Source organism: Echiichthys vipera (genome assembly GCF_963691815.1).
Source record: "Echiichthys vipera genome assembly, chromosome: 8".
NCBI classification, from domain to species: domain Eukaryota; kingdom Metazoa; phylum Chordata; class Actinopteri; order Perciformes; family Trachinidae; genus Echiichthys; species Echiichthys vipera.
In genome coordinates this window covers 12,538,152-12,558,561 of record NC_139833.1, presented here as the reverse complement: position 1 = coordinate 12,558,561, position 20,410 = coordinate 12,538,152, and the positions used below count along the sequence as shown (strand labels likewise).

The 20,410-nt window shown below is 43.2% G+C and overlaps 1 protein-coding gene across 1 annotated transcript; it reads left to right on the top strand.

The window, feature by feature from the left end:
• Positions 1–5,011: 5,011 nt before the first annotated feature.
• On the top strand, positions 5,012–20,055 carry prkcg (protein kinase C, gamma; the record flags this gene model as incomplete). Its single annotated transcript, XM_083918753.1, has 16 exons — positions 5,012–5,253; positions 8,121–8,152; positions 8,267–8,349; positions 9,402–9,513; positions 10,797–10,925; positions 11,036–11,192; positions 11,538–11,739; positions 12,190–12,387; positions 14,990–15,163; positions 15,440–15,531; positions 15,988–16,050; positions 16,218–16,356; positions 17,567–17,647; positions 18,002–18,109; positions 18,928–19,068; positions 19,894–20,055. 16 exons carry the CDS (start codon positions 5,012–5,014, stop codon positions 20,053–20,055), a joined length of 2,115 nt encoding a protein of 704 aa, XP_083774879.1.
• Between the last annotated feature and the right edge of the window lie 355 nt (positions 20,056–20,410).

Genomic DNA, 20,410 nt, shown 5'->3' with positions numbered 1-20,410 from the left:
CAGATATGATTACCTCAGACACCACTTTCCCCCCTGATTCCACAAACAACAGTTAGGCAAGTCAATTTACCTTAATTTCATTGGAGGAGAAAGCCAGCCAGCCAGGTTGAAACCGGTGCTTGATGCGAGGGAGCGCTCGTTAGACGATAACGGATGCGTGTAATTGGTGAAGTGCTGATTGCTCCCCCAAAAAAGATTCCATCGCAGGAGGATTTTCTGTTTCATTAAGCCATGGTCAGAAATAATAAGATAGCCATCTGTAGACTGAGAGAGGATAAGAGAGGGGGGCTGGGGTATATGGATGGTGCACAGCTTACACTACGGCCATATAATAGTGATTATTGTAGAGATGACTAAGAGACAGATTGGGCTTTTGTGGGGGTGGGGGTCCTCTTTATTGATCTGTGCTCATTTTTCTTTTTTTTCCATTATCATCTACATATTTCATTTTATTTTCACTTCTTTGTTTTATTGCATCTACCTTCCAGTTGTTTATCATGTCGACCGAATCTTTGTGTTTTTCATACTGCTGTGTGTGTGTGTGTGTGTGTGTGTGTGTGTGTGTGTGTGTGTGTGTGTGTGTGTGTGTGTGTGTGTGTGTGTGTGTGTTTGTCTTCTTTGTTTACAGCCTTAATGTATCGTTGGCTGGCTGCACACCAGCTTGTGTGTGTGTGTGTGTGTGTGTGTGTGTGTGTGTGTGTGTTTGTCTTCTTTGTTTACAGCCTTAATGTATCGTTGGCTGGCTGCACACCAGCTCACTTTTATGGCCTGGGATCAAACACTGTAAAGCATGCTCAGATAGGCATGCAAACGCACACTGATACAGACACTTTAGAGCCACAAGTGCTTACTCATCAGACCGCATGGAAGGGAAGCATTGTGAGCCGTTTATGTGCTTTGTTTTTCAATGCACTGATTACTCAGGAGTGCATGGTCTACAAGCTCATATTTCTGTGCCCCCCTCTCTGTTACTACGTGAGGACATCTTCCTCATTTATTTGTGACAACAGAACAAGAGCATGACTCATCCAAGATAAGAGCGATGAATGGTCGGAGTCTTATGGGCCAGAAAATGAAGACAGTAATGGCACTTCTATAGAGAAAGGTCTGGTGACGGTTTGTGTGAAGGAAAGCCCCCTATCATTTCCAATCAGCTGCTAGTCCTGCATGACTAATGCTGAAATGACATATATCATCATCAGATAGGGCATGTTCACAAGACTGTTTTTTTAAACACATACAGTAATAATGACAGCGCCCAACACACACATTCATTTGTGCACGCTAGCTCATTCTTATCGTGCTGGGTGACACCATTTTGCTCTCTAACAATCTTGCTAATTATAATTGTTAATTAATTCTCTGCCAGTGTCCTCATCAGGAGACTAATAACCTACATTTCCATTAATTAGACCTTCAACCCTTCGCTCCCTCTCTCAGTCTCTCCGTCCCACTCCAATCCACCCCTTCGTCCCCTGCCTGCCTGCCTGCCTGCCGGCCTGCATCCCTGCTCCCGCTTGCTGCTCTCTTCTTTCAAGATTGTCCGCAGACCACGTGCACACATGGAGTGTGATTAATTGAGCGTGTGAGTGTATACTTGCATTACTCATATTGTGGGGACATACATTTGTTCACACAGACTCCATTTGGGGACAGAATAGTTGGTCCCAACAAGGCAAACCATTAACTTTTAAGGCTTAAAAGAATCATTTGACATTATAAGAAATTTGCTTATTCACTTTCTTGCTGAAAGTTAGATGACAAGCCTGATATCATCCTCACATTTGTACACTAATTAGAAAACTGGAGCCAGCAGCTGGTTTACTCGCTATAAAGACTGCAAATAACCATCCTGACTCCTTTTAAAGTTTTTTTAAATCTACCAACCAAGACCCCTACAGCTCACTAATTAACAAGTTACAGTAGTCCAAGTCTCTCTTGGTTGCCTGGCAACAGGTCCTGGCCAAGAAATAGTCTGGCACAGAAAACTACTTTTTTCATACTTGGATTTTTTGTTTGGATTAAACAAACAAGATATAACATGTTCATTTGTAACCTGGTTGGCATTTTTGTGACATTAAGACACGCTAACTCTATTCCTCTGTTTCCAGTCTTTATGCTAAGCTAAGCTAGCCATTTTTGGCTCTAGCTACACATATCAGTTACAGATGGGAGTGTGTCAATGTTCAGATCTAGGCTACTATGAGCGATGTCACGGCAGGAGAGGGAGATGATTGTTGTGATTTCTCCCTGTGCAAATGAGCAAGCGTCTTAAGTTATTTATTCACAACTAATGTCATTTTCTTAAGTTTTAGTCAACGAGAGTGCTGTGTGGATCACATAAGATCTGGCGCCTCTCAACCACGTAAATTAATCTCTGTTCATTCCTGTTGACTGCTTGCATGAGAGCAGTGTCGGGTGGAACAAATATATGAAACTCCGCAAAAATGGAGCCAAGGTGAGTTTTTTCAAACAAGCGACAAGCTGCTTAGCATGTTCGCTTACGCACAGAGCAGGTCAGGGTTTTATTGGGAAGCACTGAAACCAAAAACTTTTTTTTCCTATAAAGTGGTACTGCAGCGTAAACTAAATTTAATGACTGTACTGTGATTAAAGACACCATTAATGATTGTGTTAATATTGACATATCTGACCAAATGTATAAGAAAAACAGCATTTAATGGGTTGAAAATAAAGGCTCAACACACCCCTTACTGTTTTAAATCAGCCCTAGCCTTGAAAGTCCCATGCTGAGGTAGGGACGTCTCTATGTCATCAAAGTTAAAAATGTTAAAGCTCTCGATTCTGAGGTGAGCAGCCCCCTCCCACCTTTGCCTTCTCTCTGCTCCCCTCTGAGCCCTTTGCACACTAATATTCACCTATTTGCACAGCATCCAGTTAGAAAAAGGTTTCATTATTGAATGTAAATCAATACAAAACGTGCGTGCGTGCGTGCGTGCGTGCGTGCGTGCGTGCGTGCGTGCGTGCGTGCGTGCGTGCGTCAAACAGCCTCACTTTCTTCTAAACCACTCTTCCCATCAGGCTTAGCTGACCTGGTTTCAGTGCACAGTGGAGCCGTGTTATCATGTCGCCACTTGCTCCAATCTCAGAACATACTGTTAACCGCACTGTTGCAGAAAAGATTAACGGGGTTGTATTATTTGACAGGCCTGTTGCCAGTCAGCAGATGGGGATCTGCTGTAAACGGCATGACTTTTAACTGTATTTCCTGTTTCAGCTGTGCTGCTTAACTAGCCGTTTCTTGGACTCTTGACCTCTGAAGCGCTCTGCTCTTTTCTTCCAGACTGGATTCTCTCTCTCTCTCTCTCTTGCCTCTTCCTTTCCTTGCTCCGTCTGGCACGACAGGAAGTGAGAGACAGTTGGCACTTGCTTGTTCATAGTATATTGGTGGCGGCAAAATGGCAGCTCATCCGTCCTCCTTCCTGTACCTCCCTCACCCTCTCCTGAGAGAAGTAACCCAGATTTCAAAATGAATCCCTGCCTGTTCCCCTCTCTCTCTCTCTCTCTCTCTCTCTCTCTCTCTCTCTCTCTCTCTCTCTCTCTCTCTCTCTCTCTCTTTCTCTCTCTTCCTCTTCCTCTCTTTCTCTCTTGTCCTCTTCTTAGTAAAAACAGAATCAATCTAGGAAAGAGAATACCACCTCTCTATCTCGTCCTCCTCCTCACCCTGCCTCTGGGTTAACGGATTTATACCACTTCACTTCTATCTTTGGTTCCTAGAAAGCTTGAAACGCTTGTTGCTTTCGCTTTTTGCTGTAATAGGTTTTTCCTTTTTTTTTTTTTTTCCTTTTTACATTTTGGCTGATTCTTTTTTTATTTGTCGAAGCACTACATTTCTTGGTATTTTCTTTCTTTCTACCCTTCTCTTCTCCTTTTTGCCTCTTTTTTTGAGGTGACCAGCTACAGGTGTGACACCTTTCTTTTGAAGTGAGCCAAACAAGGGGAAGAAAGGAGGAGAGGGAGAGAAGACAGCTGTCCTTTAGTCAAGCCTTTTCTCCAAATAACCACAAATTCAGGTATAGTGTCTTTGTTATTTTTATATGGGCCATATATTTCTTCTTATTTTGCCAATTTCTGAGCATATTTTTCTTACCATTCTCCTCATTCACCCTTTGATTAATTTTATTTTGCTTCTCTGCTGAGACAGCATCATTTCAACATATTTTTTCTGGCATGTATTTTTCATTTTTGCTATGGGCTTATTTATTTACCCATTAAATCTCTGTTTCATTCATCATTTAGTAGCATGCAACCGATGCACCACAATCTCTCCAGTTAATATTTGCCATTTTGCACTTTTTACTCATTTCCTTTAGAAACATACTGTACGTATTATGTTGGTCCAAACTTCACTTCTGAAATTGAACTAATTGCTAATAAGGCCAGGCAGGAAGTCGAGATCGGATACAGGCTCTAATCTTGGAGCAGATGGTGGGGGTGATGTTGACATGGCAACAGGAGGTTTAGTTGACATGACGACCAGGGGGTGGGGATTAACTGCCAAGAGGATGGAGATATAAGGGGTACAGCAAGAGGGAGATGTAGATACTGTAGAATGGACAGGCGGTATGTGGGGCACACAGTGAGTCACTCTAATCGTTCAGCGTCTCAGGGTCTCTTAGGAGAGTTCTGTCTCCGTATGTGAATTAACCTCCCTGCCTCCCTCATTACACCTCTCTTTTCTCTATCACTCTCACTCTTGTTGCTTTCCCTGTGCTTTCTCACTCTTCTTCTGAACTTCCGGTCCGTTCTCGATCTTTCTCTCCAACACGTCACTCCTTCACTGCTTCCTACATCCTATGTGCTATTAATACAACTCCTTTGGCTACCATGACCCATTACACTTCACATTCCTCCTCCATCACCTCCTCCCTGTCCTTGCTTCCTCCCATCCTCCCTCTCCCATGTTCAAGGTCTTTCGCCTTACTGACACTCATCATCCATTCCCCCTCTCCTTGCCTCTATCCTCTTTCTACTCTATCCTCCAGGCATCATGTCGACCCCGGTCTCCCCTTCCCCCTCTCTCTCCCCATTGACACTGGCCTCCCCTGCATCGGCAACCTCCCCCGGTGCCTCCCCTCTGCCCTCGCCCCTCTCCCCTCCACCCAGGGTTCCCGTGTTCCAGAGGAAAGGAGCCCTCAAACACAAGAGGATTGTTGAGGTGAAAGACCACCAGTTCACGGCCCGCTTCTTCAAACAGCCCACCTTCTGCAGCCACTGCACCGACTTCATCTGGTAACATACACACACTCACACACACACACACAGCTGCACATTTATGCAGAAACCAACCCGGCAGTTCATAAGACGCCTCCTCAGGCATCCCACTACTCCATCTGACTCTGACTTTCTCTGCACGTTTCCTCTCTTTCACCACATCCAGCTGCCTACTGGAGAATCAGCCTACACCACACTGGCTGACCTGATCATATAACCTCACCTCCACACTGCAGCCCACACAATACAGGAGTTACTTTGGGAAATTCATATGCTCACACACATGCAGACACACACATATACACACAAGCATCAGTTCAATTAGGCACACAGTGTGAATGCTTGCACACACAGTGTAACGTATGCTAAAATACACACAAACACACTCATGCAGTTGGGGTCTCACTAATTACACATTAAAACAAGAATGGTCAGAAATAACTAAGATTCTGACTTCTATTCTGTAGTATGAACCAAGCTCTAAAAATGCTGGAGCCTGCATTTCCCATAATGCAACTCAGTGGCACTTTCATTAGGTCCCGGCATCATCAGTGTTGTTTTGCAGACTACTGAAAGTTCATCCAGAGCCACAAAAGATATCATGGAACTATTTTTGCTGACCGAGGAGTACTTCTCATAACTCAGTTCAGTTCAATTCAATTTTATTTGGACGGCCATCTGTCTAGACCGGTTGGGGAGGAAGAAAAGGAGAGAGAAAGAGAGAAAAGACAGACAGATGGACAGAGAGACACAAAGACAGACAAAGAGATAGTTCCAGGGATGCAAGCAACCACAAAAGTAACGAGTAAACTGAACTTTATACATAAACAGCAACATTAATGTGAAGAAATAGTCAAACAAACTATAACTGAAGTACAGTACTAGTGTACATGTGGTATAAAGACATCCACGCAGAGAGCTTGTTCTGTCCAGTGAAGCTGTGTGTGTGTGTGTGTGTGTGTGTGTGTGTGTGTGTGTGTGTGTGTCTGTGTCTGTGTCTGTGTCTGTGTCTGTGTGTGTGTGTGTGTGTGTGTGTGTGTGTGTGTGTGTGTGTGTGTGTGTGTGTGTGTGTGTGTGTGTGTGCGCGTGCGTGCGTGCGTGCGTGTGTGCGTGCGTGCGTGCGTGCGTGTGTGTGTATTTGAACATATGGTGGGGGTGTGTGTCGGATGCATGTGCCAGCAGCCTCTGGGTAGCTTTCAGGACATTTCTCCAACTGGCTCCTGTTTTGGCCGCAGTAGCAGCACTTAGTTCAGGGTAAAAACTCTTTTTCTTCACACAGGGTGTCAGAGCAGCTGCGTTCAACCTGGCTGTCGAAGCCTCTAGGGAGGGATTGGTAGATTAATTAAAGACTAAGAAAAGATTGTTTTTTGATTGAGTAATTTTGAAATGTAAATATCCCGTTTATTAAGTCAAGCTCTAAAAGGGAATGGGTTGTACCTTGTGTGGCTCCTTCAATTTTCAATTAAGTGAAAAAAAAAGGAAAAAGGGAAAAGGGAAAACAGTGACACCAGTGTCACAGTTTTCCCTTTTCCTGTTCAAAACGTGACCTGCTGTTCTCAAGGGTCATAGGTTAAAGACACTAACACTGAAACACTGAAAATCTCTTATTAAAACCATACAATACAACTCAAACTGATGTAAAGACAGATCCAACGGGGATTTTTCACAGCAGACATTTTGACTTTTCATATAGGAAAAGCAAATGTGTTGTAAACATGAACATGAAAGATGGATCTTTACTATTGAAGTGATCCGTGACAGTGTCAGAGTCAACATGAACAATACCAGGACCCTTAAACTGAAGCAGAAGGGAATTCAGTCATCGTAAATCTTATACTGTTTCATGTCAAACATTGTCTTCAGTGAAAAAGGCCTGTTGAAAAGAAAGGGTACTCTATTTCCCTCTTAATGTGTATTTCGATGTTTCTATAATCAATTATTTGTCATTTTTAATTAACAATACATTAGTCCAGGATGTTTCAGAATTTTTTGGTGGGTTTTTCTGATGTTTTACAAATAGCAAAGTTTTATTTAAGCATACATTTGTCGATGCATCATTAAATCTAAATTTCCAGTCAATTCCTTGTGATATCTGGCCAGCAAGCCACACTCTTCTCCATCTGTGCCTGGTTCTCTAATGCTCTCTACTGGACAAAAAGCAGAACTGGCCTCATAGACTCTGCAGACAGAGACTTCAGTTGAATGCTGATCAAGGATCAGATTACCCTCTGCAACCCCATCTTTAATTATTACTCAGCCAGATGGTGAACTGATTTTAGATCAGTGATTATGGTCAGCTTCCTATGAACCCCTGAGCCTCTCCAGTATGATTGCGGAGGAGCTCTCCGCGGTGTCTTGTTCATCTGCCTTTCTAATCAAAACTTGATTCACAGCAGGCAAGCCGCTGAGTGGACTCTTTAGTCAATCAATGGCTTTAATTATTCAATTAAAGCTAAGGAGACACTGGAAAGTAGCCAACACCGCAGTTCTGGAAACAGGAGAACTGTGTTTGTGTGTGTGTGTGTGTGTGCGTGTATGTGTGTGTGTGACAATGACTGACAGCACTTGACCTGGTCAGCAGTGTGGCTTAGAGAGGAAAGACACTCAAACTTCACACCTAATGACTTTGTTTATCAATTTGAAAACCTCTAACACAGCTAGTGGTGTTTGTTTTTCCTGATTGGACAGAGTTTTTCTCAACTTGTGCCTGCATGTCTGTTGGTCTTAATGCAGGTCGGAATAATGCAGCAGCATTATATCTGTTTTGGCAGCGTTATCTTTTACTCCTCTGGCAGGGAAATAGGCTCAGAGGCAAAATATTTCCCCTTAAAGAGGAGTAGAGAAGATTGTATTTGTGTCTTAATCCATTTGCCTTTTTTACTCAGGGGCATCGGTAAACAGGGATTCCAATGTCAAGGTAAAGATAAACCCGGCGTTATTGTCTTTTTCCGCAGTATTTAATCTTCTCAGATGATTTTCTCAGTGTGACGGATTTTACTTTTAAGGGTATTTTTCTCTGTGTTTTCTCTAGTTTGCAGTTTTGTGGTCCACAAAAGATGTCACGAGCTTGTGACCTTCACTTGTCCTGGCTCTGTGGCAGGCCCCCAACCAGATGTGAGCAGATACGTTTGTGAGAGTATCTATTACTTTCACTTTTTCTTTCCTCTTGCTTTCTTGTTTTCCCATTTTAGTCAAGATTGAGCCCGTCATCAGCATATTTAGCCATCCGCTCAGTGCCAGGAACACGTGTGCATGACTCATCCGTCAATCCATGCATCCTTCGCATCGCACAGCCTTGTCCCATCTGTGACGTCTCCACTCATGTCATGTCGTCGTACAAGGCCTCAAAGATGCAGTGAGTTGGAGATAAAGAGTGGGGGAGATGCAGGTGGAGAGGCTGATAAGAGGGAGAATTAGAGAGAGACAGACTGTCAGTCTTCCTCTTCTTTGGAATTTTGAGGGTTTCAGGGGGATTTGTCTTTTCTTTATGTTATTTTTTTTTTTCTGCCAGCTAAATAAACTGTCTCGGAAATTAGGTTACGGTGAACATGTGTGCGCCTGTATGTGTGTGTTTGAGTGAGAAAAAAAGATGAGAGAGTGAGAGGAACACACACAGAGGAGAAACAGGGTGACACTGTTTTTATATAGCAGCTCAGAGGGAAAACAGTTTGGGAGAGTGGTGGTGGTGGGGTCTGATGAGCTGTAGAGAGATAAAAATGATTCATCCCTCTCTGCACAGTACACACACACACACACACACACACACATACACACACATATATACACACACTCACAGCCTTGCCTAGATGCACTCTCATTTATATCTCCTCTCCCACTGGAGAAATCTAATTGGCTTGTCCATGAATACCCCACTCAACATCTCTCCACTAATCATGCTCATGTGCATGCATGTGTGAATCTGTGTGTGCTCACAGTTTCTTCCATGGTCACACTGTGTGTGTGTGTGTGTGTGTGTGTGTGTGTGTGTGTGTGTGTGTGTGTGTGTGTGTGTGTGTGTGTGTGTGTGTGTGTGTGTGTGTGTGTGTGTGTGTGTGTGTGTGTGTGTGTGTGTGTGTGTGTGTGTGTGTGTGTGTGTGTGTGTGTGTGTGTGTGTGTGTGTGTGTGTGTGTGTTTTCTCAATGCAGATTGTTTCTGTTGTGTTTCAGGACTTGAAGAGTCAACACACGTTTAAGCTTCACACTTACTCCAGTCCCACCTTCTGCGACCACTGTGGCTCGCTGCTGTACGGCCTCATACACCAGGGCATGAAATGTGGCAGTGAGTTTCACCACGTATAACGATGTAATAAATCTGTGCGTACTTGTATTAATTGTGTTGTGATATAAGAATCATTTCACACTGCAGGCACATTATTACGACCCACCTCCCAGCTGGGGGAAATAAAGCAGCTCCCGACAAAATTAGCCACCAAAATTTAGAGTTGACTGTGTTGAGTTTATGTTTAGGGTACTTTGGGAAATGTGCTTATTCACTTTCTTGCAGAGAATTAGATGAGGAGGTTGGCAACCAGCAGACCCCGGCATGTGACTATGCCTGGCTAAGAAATAGTCCAATATATAATCCCCTGTAAAACAACAACTAAAAGCAACTGTACTCACTAAAAAAATGAAATATAATTAATGAGCTTTAGAGTTGTGGTTTGCTACTGTCAGAGAGAGCCAGGCTTGCTTGAACAATGTGTTGGGTGGAGAATGGGCCCTGTCGAGTGATAAAAAACGGTGTCCTTGAAAAGACAAACCCATCTCCATCATGTTTTTTTGTGCTAAAATAGTCAAACGCAATCTTTATCTTTTGTGAAATATGTCTACTCTGTTCTGTCTCTGTGCCATAGGCTTCCTTTTATTATCATTTCTTGCTTTTATATCAAATGGGAGTGCACTTGGGAGGTTATTGCACCAAAATAATGCCTTTGCTTAAGTCGGTGGTCATTTCAGCACCACAGTGAAATTGACAGCTCCCTCTGCTCTCAGGCGCTAATGCTTGTTTTCACGTTTCAGCACTTTGACCATCAGAGTGCTATCCATGGTTTTAATAGCTTTCTCTTTGACCTCTCTACTTTCACAATACAATACCCTCAGTAATTCATTCGACTGTAAAATCCAACACATTACAATGTTCTAATAGCGTGCGCTCGTAACTACCTTTCTCCACTGAGCTAGCTTTTTCCAGTCTCTATGCCATGCTAAGCTAACTGGCTGCTGGCTGCAGACTTGTAATTACAGATAAGACAGTTGTATAAGTTTTCTTATCTAACTCTCAACAAAAAAAAGCAAATCAAAATGTTGAAGCGTTCCTTTGCAAGTTTCAGGGTAAGGGTTAGGCACGCAGTGCTTATGGTTAAAGTTAGGATGCATTACCAGAAAATAAATACAAGTCAAATATCCTAAAGTGAGAAAACAAGATGTGTATGTATGAAAACATAAATGAGTTTTTGCATTTTTCCTTTATTCGACAGCAATCATTTTTTATCTTGTTGTTTATCTAATTACTGTTTTCTGCATGTGTTTGTTCATACTTGTGTATCTTTGTACTGTTTTGAGGTTGTGACATGAACGTCCATCGACGGTGTGAGACCAGTGTCCCCAGTCTCTGTGGCGAAGATCACACAGAGAAGAGAGGGAGGATTCATCTGACTGTCAGAGGAGAGAAGGAGGATGTCTTTATCACAGGTGAGAGGACCAGCTGGATCATGGGAAGAGTTTTAAAACCAATATCAGGATTACACAGGTAATGAAGGATTTCTCTCTCTTTGCTTTCTATTATTCTACTTTCTCTTTAGTACGGGAGGCTCGTAACCTGATGCCCATGGATCCAAACGGCCTGTCAGACCCGTATGTTAAACTGAAATTGATTCCAGACCCGAAGAGCCACAGCAAACAGAAGACCAAGACCATTCGCTCAACACTCAATCCCGTCTGGAATGAGAGTTTCACCTTGTGAGTCCTTGTGAATGTTAAAGTGGAAAACATGGGTCTGGGACAAAATGTGCTTTGAATAAAATAAAATGTCCCAGAAATGGGAACTACTGAGTCATATAAAGGACTCTAAAGACAAAGATTAGTGGATAGAATATAAAGATGATGGTCCCCAAGTATATGCAGCTTACAGTGTTAAAATGTTATCCTTCACTAACTTACTACGTTTGCATTTTTTTTTAAGTTAAGGTAATGCTTCAGAAATCTGGAAAATGTCACAAACAATAATTCTCTACTGTGTCTTGTGTTGTTTATAGTGAGATAGGTCTCCACAGTGATTTTCAGGTTTTGTGTTTGTCTCTCCAGCTCAGTGCGCGGACACCAGTGGGACAGGCGACTGTCTGTGGAGGTATGGGACTGGGACCGCACGTCTAGGAACGATTTCATGGGAGCGCTTTCGTTCGGAGTGAGTGAGATCTTCAGGCGTCCTATCAGCGGCTGGTTCAAACTGCTAGCCCAGGATGAGGGAGAGTACTATAACATCCCCGTGCCAGACCCAGACCTGCAGGTAGGAAACGTACTCCAGTACGGACCAAAAAGCCACGAGTTGTTAAACAAAAAGCAACAGTGGAGACATTTGTACCTGTATTCACCAGAGTGGAGCAGCCTAAGGCCTTTATCAGCATTTTATTACCTACATCTAATAAACAACTTCTGCCACAACTCATGCTGGGTCAGGATCTTGAGCTGTCCCCCCTTATTCTATCTGAGAAAAAAAACAAGGAAGATTTATGCCTTGTGTTGTCGCTAAATAATTACATAATAAATTATTTAGAGTCCCCAATCTTCCCTGTTACACTCTGTCTCCACCAGGGTGCAGAATTGTTCTGCCTGATTGTAATCCAAAACTAGGGGTAGGTAGGACTTTGGTGTTTTTGTCAGGTTATGTGTGCATGGTGGGTTACATCCAATCATTCATCTCTCAACCTTCCTTTACGATTCCTTTACGATTCTCCAGGAGCCTCAGCCAGACAGCACAGCACCTTCTCTGCCTCACGCACTACCTCCCGTGCTGTCTGAACCATTCCCCGTGGCCATATCCCCGACCCCTGTACCACCCTGCCCACCGCTCCACACCCCGGGCCCTGCCAAAGTCAAAGTGGGCATCCAAGACTTCAATTTCCTCATGGTGCTGGGCAAAGGCAGCTTTGGCAAGGTAAACACGGAAGCCACTGAGACTAAATGTCATCTTCTCGACATACAATCAGCACCTCGGATCCAAGCTGTAAATGATATCGAAGAGGCTGTTCATGCTGAAAACAACAAGGATTATTCCTGGCGCTGAATTATTTCTTCTATTGATGGACTTGACCTTCTAGTGGCATTTCATACAGCAGCTCCCGGGGCGGAATTTCTTTCTTACCCTTTTCCTAGTAACATGCTCATTGTCTCTCCTACTACTGCCAAATGATTCATTTAACCCTTAGCTTCTTTTATGTTGTCAGCAGTTGTGAGCTCAGGCTGGCTGGCTTCCTACATGTCACACAGTCCTCCTGGAGGTGTTCATTTCAAGGGAGCCTCTGCTCTCCATTTTCTCTTTAATTCCCCAGTAGATGAGGCATAATGAATAGAGTTGAGTTTTGAGTCCTTCTTCCTCCTCTGAAATCCCCCTGTGCTGTTTCATAACTGTCAGAGGAGAGTCTACAGAGGACAGGAGAAATAGACTCAACTTACGTAAGATGTGAGAGAGAAAAAAAACGACCCAAGAAAGGAGAGATAGACCCCGGGGCTGCTGAGCGAGGGAAAGTGAGACAGAGACAGAGAGGAAGAGGGAAGGATTACTGTGCTGGGGAAAGTGACAAAATGACCAAAAGGAAGTTGGATAACAAGAGTGGAAACGAGGAAAAAGTATGTGATGTGTTAGTAAGATTTTCAATATTCGGAAGGGTGATGATGACTCCCATTTTTATGAGTTAGTTTGAGACCAGGCAGAAGAGCAGCAGACAAGATCACAGAGGATGGCAGGATTTCTCTCATTGACTGACAGTTCATCAATAACGCTGCACACACACACACACACACACACACACACACATGCACACACACACATGCACACACACACATGCACAAACACTGCCTTCTTCACAAGCACCTCTTTGTAGTCACATTGATTTCTGAAAAATGACACCATGTAATTTTCTCTACTATTCACCACTATTTGAAAGTAAAATGAGATCCTTGTTCCCCACCAGCCGTTGGCTCGTACAGCACAGCGCTGCAGGTATTTTAAACAGTCTTGTTGTCAGCACTTTTCCAGCGCTCTTGACCATATCTTTTACTCGGACTGCAGTAAAAACCTGGGTCATGTGGCTCTCATTGTAGAAAATTATAGCAATATTAGTTTTCAGAGTAACCCGCTAGCAGCCAATTTCATAGGAGTGAGAAAATAGCCGCTGAATGTGTTTTTAATGTCTGATAAAAACACGACAGCCGCCTCGCTTCTTCATTTCTGACATTAACGTGTCTTGAAATCTTCAGGCGTAGAGCAGCTTTAATTAAACATTGCTTTAGTTATTTCATCTTGTCAGGCTAAATGTGCACAGCACTGAACTTGCTCAAAGGGATATTTTTTTTTCCTTTTTAAGTGGAGTTGTATGAGGTACTTATCCATATCCAGTGTGTTAATACAGTAGATGATGGTCGACATGACCCCAGTTTGGAGAAGAAGACGAGTCCCTGAGACGGAAGCAAAGCAGCAAACTGCTGTGGATGAGGGCAGAAGCTAAATGTATTATCTGTTTAAGTGTATGCTATATTAGAATATTTTCACTGCTCTGTTTTGCCATTCGACAGCCCTTTCCAACAGGAAACTGAAGCCGTTATATTCATCAATGCTCTCTTCAAAGCCACCAGACTCCTTTGTCAAAAACAGTCATTTTATCTTGCAGAACACGAAAGTTGCTTGTTGTTTGTATTATTGTGTGACTTTGGTGCTTTAAAATGTTTAGGACCTAACAATACTAACAAACCTGCGAGATGAAATTACTGCTTTTGTCAAAGGTGTCTGGTGACTTTGAAAAGAACAATATAATGGCTTCAGTTCCTCCTTTTATTAAGGAAAATTGGTAAGGAAAAGTGGTAAAAAAATATTCTTAATATAGTGTCATTTAAACTGATATAGATTTTTTAGGTGGCTAAAATACGTTAAGCTGCTGCCCCAGCCTGCAGCAGTACATTGCGTAGCCTCTGTTCTCTGAACAGGGGGCGTGTTGATCGCCATCTACTGTAGGAAACACTGACTATAGCTACGTACCTCATAAAACCACAGTTCAAATGATCTGAACTATCTCTGTAAGCTTATCTCCATATAGTGTAATAACGTTTCTTTTTTCTCTTGTGCTTTGTTTTCTCACAAGTATGTGCATTTTTCAATACTGGGCCTTGCATGGCACTTATTTAAGAATATTGCAAATGTGCCTCAAAAGCACATCTTTTTTATTAAAACAGAAGAACTAGTTTTCTCCGAACTAGAGCAGCATGTAACTCATAACACAATGACCTAAAAAATGTTCAGTACCGGCAGCATTACAGCACATGCATAATTCTATCTAGAGCTACTGTAGAAGTGAAGTGAGAGATGCATTCAAGACTTGAACTGATGTTCTGATAACTGTAAAGATTTTTTTAAAAGTGGATTTGTAATGAGTGCTCTTTTAGCAGACAGTGCGGCCTAAGGTTGAGGATGTGCAGCTTCTTGAAAATGATTGGGATTCTTTTGTTGTTACTGTAACTTTTCTCTCCTGTCTGTCTTCCTGCAGGTGCTGCTGGCGGAGGAGAGAGGCAGCGAGCGTCTGTTCGCCGTGAAAGTGTTGAAGAAGGACGTCCTCTTCCAGGACGAGGACACGGAGAGCGCCATGGTGGAGAGGAGGGTTCTGGCGCTTTCCTCTCGCCCTCACTTTCTCACATCGCTCTACTGCGCCTTCCAGACTGAGGTGTGTGTGGAGGACATACGGGGTCCTAAATGAACCACATAACTTTCATTAAATTGTCCATAAACCCGCCTGACATTTTGGCGGCGTAGTCCTCCCAGGAGTTGTTTCATGAAGCCTGAGAATTTAGATTAATAAATGAAATAATTAGTTTGCTTTCTTTAACAAGGTCCTTGGTCCTGGAGGAGGTTTTAACAGATTGCTTTTTAATTTGGACAATAGGTTATTATGTATGGAGAGTGCGTATATGCATGTGTGGCCGTGTGTGTGTTTCTGAAGGACCGTCTGTATTATGTGATGGAATACGTCAACGGAGGAGACCTGATGTTTCACATTCAGATAGTCGGCAAGTTCAAAGAGCCTCATGCAGCGTATGTAGTCAAAGAAGTCTTTTTCTTTCACTTTTAATCATAGTCCTCATCTACAGCGTCTCATTTCCTGCCTTTCTTTTATCCTCTGTTCCCTTACACACACTCATCTCTTAGCTTTGTTCATTATACCTGGTGACTCATACAAAGCCATCAACTTAAGTACCAAGACTCTTCTCTTTCTCCTCCCACTAATTTCATCTTTTTATCTACATCTTCCCTCCTCCTGGCTGTTCATCTAATCAATAATCTTTGATCAATCATCTAAAACAATTTTTTTGTCCTGTTGCTCGTTTCCAGCTCTCTTTCTTCATTTCCCTGCCTTTCATCTGTTTAGTTTCCTATCCCTTTCATCACCTTCCTTAGCTCTCCTCTCTCTTGCCTCACTGTAAACCAGTTTTTGTAAAAGATGAAGCACACAGTAGTGAGCCGCACCCCGCCTCTTCTCTCTCCCTCCAGGTTTTATGCAGCGGAGATAGCTGTCGGCCTCTTCTTCCTCCACAGCAAAGGCATCATCTACAGGTAGAGAAGTGGACTGCTCATCTAACATGGCCTGGTTTGGTGCTGTCACTGCACAGAACAAAGCTGTGACACAGATTTATCATGTCTTTTGTAGCTAATGACTGTTATAAAGATGGTATCTATCAAAATGATTCATACCTGTGTGATCTGTCTTCTCCTTTTCTCAGGGATCTGAAGCTGGATAATGTGCTGCTCGACAGCGAGGGCCACATCAAGATAGCTGACTTCGGGATGTGCAGGGAGGGCATGTTAGAGGAGGACACGACGCGCACCTTCTGTGGTACTCCTGACTACATCGCCCCAGAGGTACGCCAACCCCTGCTCTCACTTCCTGGTGCGCGCTAACTCCTGAACTTCCCTCATTTACTCCTGAGATCCCTCATTTCCCCTAGTTTCACCCGTGCTCGACCTGTTTTAGCAGTGCTTCTGAGACGGCGAGTTGCCTGCTGAAGCTCCTCTCATCTCCTCCGTCATCTCTGACCTTGTCAGTGTTTTGAATAATTAACTTCCTGTGATTCCATTAGCAGTGGTGTGTGCTTGTGCTGTGAGAATGTCTAATAGAAATAACAACTGTCCTTCAGAGACCTTGTATTACCAGCTTTCTCTCACTGCAACTGACTTAAGGTGGTCAAGTCCCCCGAGAGTAACACACCACTTAAAACTAATGTCATCGATGATGATGATGATGATGATGCAAATTTACGCTTGAAAACAGTGCAGTTGTTTTGTTTGCTTTTGAAATGCTTAATATCATATCTGTATACAGTATAATGTTTACCTTACAAATGGTTTGAAGTGTGTGTGTGTGTGTGTGTGTGTGTGTGTCTGTGTGTGTGTGTGTGTGTGTGTGTGTGTGTGTGTGTGTGCGTGTGTGTGTGTGTGTGTGCGTGTGCGTGTGCGTGTGCGTGTGCGTGTGCGTGTGTGTGTGTTTCTGCGTGAAAAAAACAAATACAATTCAGAGAAAGAGTGAATATCCAGCTTGCCTTGTCTATGGACTTGTAGTAGAGAGAGAGAGAAGATGTGACTGTTGTGCTAATCTTTCATATTGTAAACCTTTGCTGTGGTACCCCTGGGTATTGACTTTCTTATGTAAACAACCATTGATTCTCCTGCATCTGCCATTTTGGAAGATATACAATATATTTCCCCAGGGGCTGGGAATTTTTCCCTTGTGCTCCCCCCTGTTGCACACACGCGCACCAACGCACGCACGCACGCACGCACGCGCACGCACACACACACACGTGCACACACACACGTGCATACAAACAAACAACAAAATCCACAGCCATGTGTTAATTATTTCTGAGCTCATTCATCCATTTACCCTCCCTAATACCATACTTTCTCTCTCTGCTTTTCACTCCGGCTGACTCTGTTCGCTGCAGATCATCCGAGCAGCCGACTGCCACGACTGCATTTTCTCTCACTCTCCCCATCTTTTTTCTACATCCTTATCTCTGCACTGCCATTCTTACCCTCTATCTCCTTTCCTGTTCTCTCCATCCTTTTTCAGATTGTGGCATATCAGCCCTATGATAAAGCAGTTGACTGGTGGTCCTATGGAGTGCTGCTGTATGAAATGCTGGCAGGACAGGTAACACTTTTCTGCTTAATATGAACATTAGAGCCGCGTGCACAGACACTCAAGCCTCCAGTGCTTGTCCTTTGTAATCACTTCAAAAGAACTTTAACTTTAATATATTTGCTTTCAATTTGCTCACAGGTCCTCATAGTTACTCTCTCCTTTTTTCCTCTGTCTCTCTCTCTCTCTCTCTCTCTCTCTCTCTCTCTCTCTCTCTCTCTCTCTCTCTGTCTCTGTCTCTGTCTCTCTCTCTCTCTCTCTCTCTCTCTCTCTCTCTCTCTCTCTCTCTCTCTCTCTCTCTCTCTCTCTCTCTCTCTCTCTCTCTCTCTCTCTCTCTCTCTCTCTCTCTCTGTCTTTCCCTTCCAGCCACCATTTGATGGTATTGATGAGGAGGAGCTGTTTCAGTCCATCATGGAGCAGTGTGTCGTATACCCGAAAAGTCTCTCTCGTGAAGCTGTCGCTATCTGCAAGGGAGTAAGACACCATTGCTCTTACTTATGTAACTTTTACCACACAGGCAATTAAGATAAATGCAAAGCATGCATGTAAAGCAGAATGAAATTAAATTACTTTGTATTACATTTTTAAAATATATTTAAAAAATACAGCAAAACTTATGCATGCACCTTGTTGGCGATTTAAAGGAATAGTTCGACATTTTCGGAAATACACTTATAACTAGCATGGCTCAGTCTGAATGTGACAAAATCATCCTTCGAGCATCTTTTAAGCTCAATAATTCACACGCTCTCTTGTTTCTTTACAGAAAATGTGTGGTTTTACAGAAGGGTTTTGTCCAAGACTAGTTATTGGCTTGGTGTGGTGACATCCTGATGTGTTGTTGCTGTGAAATACCGCACATAAACCACCTTAAAATTTTTTGGATCTTGTAAGGATTTAACCAACAATATACACCATGTTGATTAGTGAGCCTGAGTGCTAGTAGGAACATTTTGTTACATTTGGACAGAGGGTTAGAGAGCTAGGCTATTTTCCCCTGTTTCTAGCCTATATGCTAAACTAAGCTAACAGTTGTAGCTTTATACTTAAAGGTATCAATCTCAGCAAGAAAGTGAACCAAGTGCAAACACATAATCAATATAAGAGCATACATAAGTCAGAAACATGAAAATGATGTTAGATAACATTTACAATTTGAATAATATTTTAAGCTTACCATGCACATTGTTGGCTAAGAAAAGCCGAGCATATATATATTTCACCCGTATCATGTAATTCCCACAATATTTTTCTTTTCTTTCCACTTTCCTTTTTCTTCACTCTTTCCCAAGCTCCTGACGAAGCACCCGGCCAAGCGTTTGGGTGGAGGACTGGATGCTGAAAGAGAAATCAGGGAGCATCCATTCTTCCGCTGGATTGACTGGGCCCGTCTGGAGAGACTGGAGATCCAGACGCCCTTCAAACCCAGAACTGTCAGTTGAACAAATGGATTACAGACTCTACACATTCATCTTTGTTTATTTGTTTCTTTCTTTCTCTCTTCCTCACTCTCTATTTTCCCGTCACTCTCCTCCCCCTCTCTTCCTTCCTCTTTCTCTCAGTCTCTGTCTCTCCGAGGACACTTTTAGGGAATTGAAGCTGTCACTTTCTTCCATCTGTCTCCTCTCTCTCAAACTCCCACACTTTCCCTAATTTCCCTGCGTGCTTCCTCTCTCAGCTTTCCTCATTGGGTTGGCCATTTCATCTCCTCTTCTTTTCTTTGTTCAAATGTCCCTCCTCCACTCTCCCCTCTCCTATCCCTCTCTCTTTTCTCCCTTTCATCACCTCTGCTTCTTCCTAGAGATGGGCTTTGAGCACTGGGGAACAGACAGTCCAGTCACAACAGACAGGACCCCCTGACCTCGGGGTCCTGCCTACTCCTCCTATATGCAAATGTATGTCATCATTAGCCCACCACACACCAGTGAGGAGCCAGTGGTGAGGTGTGCCTTGAGTGAGCTGAGCATGCTCAGGGGTTAGAGGCCAGGCCCATTAGCCAAATGAGATTCATATCATCCAGCAGAACGACTGTCAAGGAGCAGGAAAAGAGACGTGAGCCGCTTTCTTCCAACAGTAGGTGTGGTAGAGAGCTCCTTTGAGAGAAAACGAGGGTGTGGGCGAGAAAAAGAGATACGTAGGTGGAGTCTTTTTATAATTTGTTTTCCTCTCATGACTTTTTTCAGCGGGGATATATATACAATCAGTATTAATCACAAACGTGTGAACATGCACACTGATCTTCTCCTCTTCTTCACCAGGGTGGGAGAAAAGGTGAAAACTTCGACCAGTTCTTCACAGGAGCTCCTTCGGTGCTAACTCCCTCTGACCCGGATATACTAGCAGCCATCAATCAGGAGGACTTCCAGGACTTCACCTTCCAAAACTCAGACTTTGCCCCCTCGCCTCTCACCGCTGTTTGAAGCTGTTTGAAAACAGCTCCAACAAACCCCTCCGAGTGTACCCAAACTACCCTGTTATCCCCCCTAACAGTAGTTTTATAACAAGGAATTTGAACATGAGAACTAGCAGCGAGTATCAAAGACACCTCTCATAACTAAATTCTAACGTTTACATGAAAATGCCAAGACACCTTTATATTCATGCACTCTCTTTGACGTATGTATTATATCCTAATAGTCACAGAGTATGTTGCAGCAATGCATACAAAGCCAGTATTATACTGTAGATTTCCATCTTAGAGTTCTTTTTGTAAGACATCCCTTAACTTGATATAAGTGCTGTAGTATGAACCTGAGAAACGAACCTCTTTTGCAT